This window comes from Lagopus leucura, unplaced genomic scaffold, assembly GCF_019238085.1.
Source record: "Lagopus leucura isolate 7727_CA_CO unplaced genomic scaffold, USGS_WTPT01 239-2_obj-0_obj, whole genome shotgun sequence".
Taxonomy (NCBI): Eukaryota; Metazoa; Chordata; class Aves; order Galliformes; family Phasianidae; genus Lagopus; species Lagopus leucura.
In genome coordinates, this window is record NW_024969523.1 from 1 (window position 1) to 9,075 (window position 9,075).

General features: G+C 67.4%; 2 protein-coding genes across 5 annotated transcripts in view; both read left to right on the forward strand.

Annotated features, from left to right (window-relative positions):
• Positions 1–271: 271 nt before the first annotated feature.
• On the forward strand, positions 272–6,827 carry TRIM3 (tripartite motif containing 3). 4 transcript variants are annotated; one of them, XM_042895106.1, is made up of 11 exons: positions 272–445; positions 2,118–2,355; positions 2,417–2,568; positions 2,649–2,829; positions 2,929–3,652; positions 3,730–3,833; positions 3,908–4,075; positions 4,148–4,328; positions 5,256–5,326; positions 5,739–5,879; positions 6,608–6,827. In XM_042895106.1, the coding sequence occupies exons 1-11, from the start codon at positions 315–317 to the stop codon at positions 6,758–6,760; spliced, it is 2,244 nt and encodes a 747-aa protein (XP_042751040.1). In that variant the 5' UTR covers positions 272–314; the 3' UTR covers positions 6,761–6,827. The 4 variants fall into 4 exon arrangements, with proteins under 4 accessions (XP_042751040.1, XP_042751041.1, XP_042751042.1 ...); XM_042895107.1 differs by having other exon boundaries at positions 4,148–4,316; positions 6,608–6,826; XM_042895108.1 differs by lacking the exons at positions 5,739–5,879; positions 6,608–6,827 and adding an exon at positions 5,476–5,732.
• Positions 6,828–7,426: 599 nt separating this feature from the next.
• HPX (hemopexin) overlaps positions 7,427–9,075 on the forward strand; it is a 4,467-nt gene continuing 2,818 nt past the window's right edge. The window contains exons 1-5 of the mRNA XM_042895110.1: positions 7,427–7,532; positions 7,773–7,843; positions 7,915–7,995; positions 8,336–8,490; positions 8,797–8,950. Coding sequence (XP_042751044.1) covers positions 7,468–7,532; positions 7,773–7,843; positions 7,915–7,995; positions 8,336–8,490; positions 8,797–8,950 — 526 coding nt within the window. The 5' untranslated portion in view covers positions 7,427–7,467. The remainder of the gene's footprint in view (positions 7,533–7,772; positions 7,844–7,914; positions 7,996–8,335; positions 8,491–8,796; positions 8,951–9,075) is intronic.

The window sequence follows — 9,075 nt, forward strand, 5'->3', positions numbered from 1 at the left end:
GGGAGCGGCGGTGCCCTCGGGGGGATCCGAGGGGGGGGGCGTGTGAGGAGGAGGCGCCCGCGGGGCGATCGGGAACGCTGCGGGGGCAACGGTGCGGTGCGGGGTGAGCGCTGCCGGGCGGGCGGGGTCGCTCCGGCCCGGGAACCGCGCTACCGCGCTCCTTTTGCCGGCGGTGCGGCTGCGGCCCGGCGCGGTGCGGGGCTGGGCGCGGTGCGGGGCTGAGAGCGGTGCGGGGCTGGGCGCGGTGCGGGGCCCGGCGCGCACTGACAGCTCCGCCCGCAGGCTGAGCGCCGCGGGGCCTCGGGGACGCCGCCATGGCGAAGCGGGAGGCCAACGCCAGCCCGGTGGTGCGGCAGATTGACAAACAGTTCCTGGTGTGCAGCATCTGCCTCGACCGCTACCGCAACCCCAAGGTGCTGCCGTGCCTGCACACCTTCTGTGAGAGGTGAGGCCCCTCCCGCCGCCCCCCAGCACTGCACCGCATCGCGGCTGCTCCCTCTGCATCCCCTCTGCATCCCTGCTGCATCTTGTTGCACCTCCACTGCACCCTCACTGCATCCTTGCTGTACGCTGGCCCTGCTGCATCTCCCTCACTGCATTCCTGCTGTGCCCTGCTGCCTCCCACTGCATCTTTGCTGCATCCCCGCTGCATTCCCTCTCCCCTCCCCCCCCCCCCCCCCCCGTGCTGCACTGCATCCACCAAAGCATTTTCCCTGAAGACTTCTCGCGAGAGAAGGGCTTCACTGCATCCCCAGTCCTGCACTGAGTGTCTGGACCCCCCGAAACCCACTATACCCTCACTGTGTCCTCACCGTGCCCCACCGTGTCTCTGCTTGTGCCCCTCTGCTGCATGCTGACCCCAGCTGCACTCCCTTACTGCACCCCGCTGCACGTGTACTGCATCCTCAATGCATCCCCCACCGCACCTCCTGCAGGTCAGCCTGCTCACTGCACTGCACAGCGCTCACACTGCGTCCCTGCAGGGTCCCACTCCTCCCGCAGCATCCCCTTCCTTCCTGCAGCTCCTGCAGCTCTTAGGCTGGAGCTGCCGGGTCCCACTGTGTCCTGCTGAGCCTGCACTGCACCTCTCTGCTGCCTCCAAAAATCGCCTGCCTGCATTCCCGCTGTCCTGCTGTGCCTTCCTGCATCCCTTCTGCACTCCTAATGCCTGCCTCCCCACCGTGTCCCCACTGTGCCCCGCTGCATTGCCTGCTGTGTCCCTGCTGTGCCCTGCTACCTCCAAGTTGTGCAGCACTGCATCCCCCTGCATGTCTCCGGCACAAGATGGGGCCACCCCACTCATGCTGGGAGCCGGGGTCCCACTGACCCCATGGCCCTACAGCCCCCATAGCGTGGGCTGTGGCTGCAGGGTTGTTCCTGTCCCACACTGCTGGGTCTGGAAGGGATGGGGGTGGAGGGGGCTGTAGCACGGCTGAGGGCTCTGTACTGACATCTGCTTTCTCTGTGCCCCCCCAGGCCCCTGCCCACCCCTGGCACTCCCCTGCTCCCGTCTGGCACGGCCCTGTCCTATTATCCATCTGTCTGTCTGTCCGTGGCCCCATGCCGAGGTCTCATGGCCAGCTTTCTGTGGGCTGTGACCCCATCCCTACCCGTCCTGTCCGACCCCTAGCCCTGTCCCATGCTCCTGCCACATGCACTCTGATGCACCATGGCACAGCCCCTGTCTGTCCGTCCATCTCACCGTCTCCATCCCCCCAGCCCCATCCCTTGCTCCCACCCATGCACCCCAGTGCACCCCATCACAGCCCGTCTGTCTGTCCTTCCCCCAGCGCTGTCCCACACACCCTATTGCACCGAGTCACAGCCCCATCCATCCATCTGTCCGTCGTCCGTCTGCTCCCTCAGCCCTTTCCTCCAGTCCTGTCCTGTGCACCCTGCAGCACCGTGGTGCATCATCCCTGTCTCTGTCCACCCTTCCGGCCCCTTCTTCCATGCCCTCCAGTTCACCCATCGGTCCATCCTTTCCCCAGCCCCGTCTTCCCATCCCACCCGTGCCCCCCTGTGCACCGCGGTGCAGCCTTCGTCCCCCTGCCCGCCCCATCCCGGTGCCCACCCTGGGCAGCCCTGACCCTCTCGTTGTCCCCGTTCTGCCCCAGGTGTCTCCAGAACTATATCCCGCCCCAGAGCCTGACCCTGTCCTGCCCCGTGTGCCGCCAGACCTCCATCCTGCCCGAGCGCGGCGTGGCGGCCCTGCAGAACAACTTCTTCATCACCAACCTGATGGAAGTGCTGCAGCGCGACCCCGACAGCCGCGGCCCCCACCCCGGCCCGGGGCTGGACCCCGTCAGCGCCGTCACCGGGCAGCCCCTGTCGTGCCCCAACCACGAGGGCAAGGTGGGTGGCGGGGGGGGGCGGGCGTGCCGCCGAAGGGGGGCCCTGAGCGCCGCTGCCGCAGGTGATGGAGTTCTACTGCGAGTCCTGCGAGACCGCCATGTGCCGCGAGTGCACCGAGGGGGAGCACCGGGAGCACGTCACCGTGCCGCTGCGCGACGTGGTGGAGCAGCACAAGGCGGCCCTGCAGCAGCAGCTGGATGCCATCCGCGGCAGGTAGGGGCGCGTGGGGTGGGGGGGGGGTGGGGGGGTGCCCGGCCGGCGGCCGCCCTCCGTGCCCAGCGCCGGCTCCGCAGGCTCCCGCAGCTGGCGGCCGCCATCGCGCTGGTGTCGGAGATCAGCCAGCAGCTGGTGGAGCGCAAGAACGAGGCGGTGTCCGAGATCGGCAGCACCTTCGAGGAGCTCGAGAGGGCCCTGCAGCAGCGCAAGGGGCTGCTGGTGCGCGACCTGGAGGCCATCTGCGGGGCCAAACAGAAGGTAGCGCTCCGCCCGGTGCGGCGGCACGCGAGGCGAGGTGCGGCGCTGCGCTGCGCGGCACGGCGGGGACGCTGAGCGCTGCCGCCGCCCGGCCCTCAGGTGCTTCAGACACAGCTGGAGGTGCTGCGCCAGGGCCAGGAGAACATCCTGAGCAGCTGCGCGTTCACGGAGCAGGCTCTGCACCACGGCACGGCGCCCGAGGTGCTGCTGGTGCGCAAGCAGATGAGCGAGAGGCTGAGCGCTCTGGCCAGCCAGGAGTTCCCCGAGCACCCGCATGAGAACGACCAGCTGGACTACGTGGTGGAGACCGACGGCGTGCGCAAATCCATCCTCAACCTGGGCGTGTTGATCACCACCAGCGCCACGGCGCACAAGACGGTGGCCACGGGCGAGGGGCTGCGGCACGCGGTGGTGGGGCAGCCCGCTTCGCTCAGCGTCACCACCAAGGACAAGGACGGCGAGTTGGTGCGCAGCGGCAGCGCCTGCCTGCGCTTCGTGGTGACGGGGCCGGACGGCGGCGCGGCTGAGAGCGAGGTGCAGGACAACAAGAACGGGACCTACGAGCTGCTATACACGCCGCGCGCCGAGGGCGACTTCCAGCTGTCCATCGCGCTGTACGGGCAGCCCATCCGCGGCAGCCCCTTCCGTGTGCGCGCCGTCAAAGCCAGCGACGTGCCGCCGTCCCCGGACGACGTGAAGCGCCGCGTCAAGTCGCCCAGCAGCGGGCACATCCGGCAGAAGGCGGTGCGCCGGCCCTCCAGCATGTACAGCAGCGGCAAGAAGAAGGAGAACCCCATCGAGGACGAGCTCATCTTCCGCGTGGGTGAGCGGCGGCGGCGGCGGGCGCTGCGGAGCGGCGGAGGCGCGGAGCCTCGCTGACGGCTGTGCGTCCCCACGCAGGGAGCCGCGGGCGGGAGAAGGGCGAGTTCACCAACCTGCAGGGCATCTCCACCTCCAGCACGGGCCGCATCGTGGTGGCCGACAGCAATAACCAATGCGTGCAGGTAGGAGCCCCCGGCCCCTGCCGGCCCCCGGCCCTCGGCCCGGCTAACCCCCGCCTTCCCCCCGTCGCCCCCAGGTGTTCTCCAACGAGGGGCAGTTCCGGCTGCGCTTCGGTGTGCGCGGCCGCTCCCCGGGGCAGCTGCAGCGCCCGACCGGCGTCACCGTGGACATGAACGGGGACATCATCATCGCTGACTACGACAACCGCTGGGTCAGCATCTTCTCCCCCGAAGGCAAATTCAAGGTGAGGGGGGCGGGGGGGCCGGGCTGGGGGGCGCGGGCGCGGGGAGCCCTTCTGATTCCATCCCCGCCGCAGACAAAGATCGGCGCCGGGCGGCTGCTGGGCCCCAAAGGCGTCGCGGTGGATCGCAACGGGCACATCATCGTGGTGGACAACAAGGCGTGCTGCGTCTTCATCTTCCAGTCCAACGGCAAGCTGGTCACCAAGTTCGGGAGCCGCGGCACGGCCGAGCGGCAGTTTGCAGGTACACTCGATGGTAATACACGGGCGCGGCCCTCCTCCTTACTGCATGCCTGGGGCTGCCTCTGCTGGGGCCGGGTGAGTACCGAGCTCTGCCGACCTGCGGCACCGCAGCGCCGGGGGGGGGGCGGGGATCGGGCTGCGCGCTGGGCGCCGGGCTCAGATTCCATCTCCGCGTTCTGGGTTCTGGAGCCGGGCTCAGGTTCTGGGTTCCGGTTCTGGGTCCTGATTCTAGGTTCAAGAGCTGCTTCTGGTGCTAGGCTTAGGGTCTTGGTTTCTAGGCTCTTGGGTTCCATTTCTGGGTCCTGGTTCTGAATCTTGGCTCTAGTTCTAGTTCTGGTGCTGGAGCTAAGCTCTGGGCTCCAATACTGGGTTCTGCAGGCTGATTTCTGGGCTTGTGTTCTAGGTTTTAGTTCTGGGTCCCAGCTCTGGTTCTCATTTTCAGTCTTGATTCCGAATGCTGTGTTCTAGGGCTGAGTTCTGGGCCCAGGTTCTGAGATCTGGTTCGGGCTCAAGTTCTAGTTTCAAGTTTTGGATTCTGGTTCTGGGTGCAAGGTTCTGGGCTCGGGTTCTATGTCCCCATTCTGGATCCCAGTTCTGGGTCCTGGACTAAGGTTTAGGTCCCAGTTCTGGGTCTTGGTTCTGACGCTGGACTCTGAGTCCCACTTCCAGGTTCTGGGATCTGTCTTCCCAGTTTTGAGTGTTGAATTCTTGGTTTTGGACTCCAGTTCTGGGTCCCGCTCCTCGGTCCTAGTTCTGGGTGCCAGGTTCTGGGCTCGGGTTCTAGATCCCAGTCTCCGGGTTCTGCCCCACGGGTGGGGTGTTGGGTCCCCCCAGCTCTGCGCTCCCCATGGCCGGGCACTGCCTGCACTAACGCTGCTGCTCACATTAACCCCACGAGGGGTCCCGGTGCCCCCGGCCCCTCTCAGTGCTGTTCCTCCAGGGCCACACTTCGTGGCGGTCAACAACAAGAACGAGATCGTGGTGACGGACTTCCACAACCACTCGGTGAAGGTGAGCTGCGCCCATCCCTGTGTCCTGCAGTGATTGGCCCCATGGTGGCACCCCATGGTGACGCCCCATGGCAATGACCCCTGGTGACACCCCCTGGAGACACTTCCTGGTGCCACCTCATAGTGACACCCCATGGTGATGCCCAACAGAGACACCCTATGGTGACACCCATGGAGACGCCCCATGGCGATGACCCCTGGTGACACCCCATGGAGGCACTTCCTGGTGCCACCTCATAGTGACACCCCATGGTGACACCCCATAGTGACGCTCCGTGGTGACACCCCATGGAGACAACCCACAGTGTCACCCCCTGGTGACGCCCCATGGAGACGCCCCATGGCGATGACCCCTGCTGACACCCCATAGAGACACCTCACAGTGACACCCCCTGGTGACACCCCCTCCCCAGGTGTACAACGCAGATGGAGAATTCCTCTTCAAGTTCGGGTCGCACGGGGAGGGCAATGGGCAATTCAACGCGCCCACCGGCGTGGCCGTGGATGCCAACGGGAACATCATCGTGGCTGATTGGGGCAACAGCCGCATCCAGGTGGGTCCTGCCCCCTTCCTGCCCCCCCCCCAAACAGCCCGTCGCTTGGGCAGGGATGGGGCCTGGGCAGGGAGTGGGGTGCGTGGCCCCAAATTGGGACTGACTCATAGTGGGGTTAAGGTTGCAAGGGCTCACTGAGACCATCAGATCCAACAGGGGAATGGTGGAATGGTTGAGGTCATGGGATCGTTGATGGGGGCAGCTGGGAGCTGAGCATGGGCAAAGTTGGTAAAGCCATGGGGGGCGGGGCGGGGGGGGGGGGGGGGGATGGGGTCTGTGTGCCCACGGGACCACTGAGCAGGTGGGAAGTGTGTCCACGGGGCTGTAGAGACATGGGCTGTGCAGGGGAATGGGTGGGTGTCCATGGGGGGTGAGCGAGGGCATCCCATGGAGGGCTACAGGGGATGAACGGGTGGGTGTCCATGAGGAGCTGTAGGGGATGAGCGAGGGCGGCCCATGGGGGCTGTAGGGGATGTGTTGGTTCTGCCCACGGGGGCTATAGGGGATGTATAGGGGTGTATCCACGGGGGGCTATAGGAAATGAACAGGAGTGTGTCCACGGTGGGCTTTGGTGGGTGGCTGCGTGCCCGTGGGGGGCAGTGGGGAAGGCTGGGTGCGTTGCCCACGGGGGTGGAGGTGCAGGGATGGAGCCGTGGGAGGCGCTGGGGCCGCACGCCCAGGATGGCGGCAGCTCCCGGCGTTGGCGTCACATCGCGGGGGTCCCGCAGGTGTTTGACAGCGCCGGCTCGTTCCTGTCCTACATCAACACGGCGGCGGATCCGCTGTACGGCCCGCAGGGCTTGGCGCTCACCTCGGACGGCCACGTGGTGGTGGCGGACTCGGGCAACCACTGCTTCAAGGCGTACCGCTACCTGCAGTGACCCCGCACGGCGCTCTGCGGTTCCGCTCCCCCCCCCCCCCCCCGCGCTGCACTTTAACCCCGCGCGGCGCGGAGCGGAGCCGTTACCTCCCAACCCCCCCAACCCCCCCATGGCGCGGTGATGCTCCCGGGGGGGGCCGTGAGGGGGGGAGCGGGGGGGGGGGGCGGGGGGGGGGGGGGGGGCCAGGGGAGGCCGGCAGCCGCCACGCGCGGTGTGTGTACAAATCAATACAGAATAAAGGAATACAGAAATGTTCGGAGAGGACCGCATCGGGGGGGGGGAGGGTGAGAGGGGGGAGGCAGCCGGCAGCGCCCGTGGGGGCCGAATGGTGCTAGGGGGTCGAGCGGAGAGGGCAACGCGGGACCCCCGGTCCGGGTGCGGGGCGCTGCGGAGCTGCGGGTTCGACCTTTCCGCGCCGTGTCCCGCTGTGGGTCGCGCTGCCCTCCCCTGCCCTCTCCCTTCCCCCCAGTTCCCGAGCAAACAGCGGCATTTCCCAGCACGGGGTGGCGGGGGGAGGGCGCTGATAGGAAGCGGTTGGGGCGGCTCCAGCCCTACCTGCGCTGCCATGGAGTGTCCGTGCCCGGCCGTGACCCCCCCACGTTGTGCAATGGGCCCGGAGGTGGCGCGAGGTGTTGTCGCGTCCCCCCCACCCCCCCCCCGCGGAGCGCACTTAAAGCGGCGGAGGCGGCGGAGCTGCACCGCACACCATGGGGGGATCCGCGGCCGCGCTGTGCCTGGCGGCGTTGCTGCTCCTGGTGGACGGATGGCCGCTGTGAGTGCGGAGCAGCGGGGCGAAAATGGGGCAGGGGATGCAAAGGGCGTTGGGGTGCAGGAGGACGGGGGGGGGGGGGGGGGGGGTCCACGGAGCTTTGGCTGCGTACAGAACTGCAATAGGGGAGTGGGATGCGTAGGGAGGACGTGTAGGGCAGGTGGGCTTCGGGAGCCGGGGATCCATTTGTGCTCCTTCAGTGCGGGGGGCTGTGCCATAACCTTCCGTGCTGCCCACCCCCAGGACTCAGCACAAACCCCACGCACCTGGAGATGGGCACCGCCGTGGGGCTGAGAGCCCCAGCAACGACACCGGTGAGAACTATGGGGTGGGGGAGGAAGGGGGAAGGTGGGAGGGTCTGTGCCAACCTGAGCCCCTCCTGCAGCCCTGGCCCAGATCTGCGGAGGTGAGGGCGGCTTCGACGCTGCAACGCTGAGCGAGAATGGCACCATGCTCTTCTTCAGGGGTAGGGAGGGGGCTGAGGGTGTGGGGTGGGGGCTGGGGGCGTGGGGAGAAATGCGGTCGGGGGGGAGATGGAGGTGGCACTGGGAGGGGGTGATGGGCTGCTGGATAAATGGAGTGTGGGAAGGGGAGAGGATGGGAGGGGATGTGGGAGGTGTGGGGCGATGTGGCACTGGAGTGTGGGAGAGAATGGGGTGGGGGGGGGGGGATGGGGTGGGGGGGAAATGGGGGGAGATGGGGTCTGTAGGGACCAGGGGATACAGGGAGTGTGGGTAAATGAGGGGGGAGGTGGGCTGGGGTGGCTGTGGGGCAGTGCTGTGGGGTAGCACGGTGCTCCCGCCCAGGAGGGGACGTGTGGGAAATCTCGTGGGAGAGACCCCAGCCCCACAGCCGCCCCCTGGCTGAGTCCTGGCCTGAGCTGGAGGGGCCCGTGGACGCAGCGCTGCGCATCCACCGCCGGGATCATCCCGAGGAGCACCAGAGCCTCTACCTCTTCCAGGCACGGTCCCAAGATGGGCAAGGGGGTCCTGAGCTGGGGGAGCTGGGGTGGGGAGTTCCAGGCTGGGAATATCACACTGAAGGTCCTGGGCTGGGGGTCTGAGCTGGGGGGTCCCAAGCCGGTGGTCCCGGGGTGGGGAGTCCCTTGAGGTCCTGGCCTGGGCTGCTCCTGGCTGCTGGGGGGCTGCCCCTGTGTCCACATCCCTGGGCTGTCCATGAGACAGGCAGTCCCGAGGCCCCGGCCTCCTAGGGCTGCTCCCATGGAGCCACCCGGATCTGAGAGCTGAAGCTGCGGGGCTCATTGCAGGGTGAGAAGGTCTGGTCCTATGCCGGGGGGCAGCTGCGCCCCAATTTCCCTCGGCGCATTGCAGATGAGTTCCCGGGGGTCCCCGGAGATCTGGACGCTGCTGTGGAGTGTCACCCTGAGGAGTGCGGTGGGGAGAGCGTGCTCTTCTTCAAGGGTGAGAGCAGAGCGGGGGCCGGGGGGGCTGGGGCTGCATGGCAGAGCCACACCGTACGAGCCGTGCTGCCCCATATGAGCTGTGCTGCCCCATATGAGCTGTGCTGCCCCATATGAGCTGTGCTG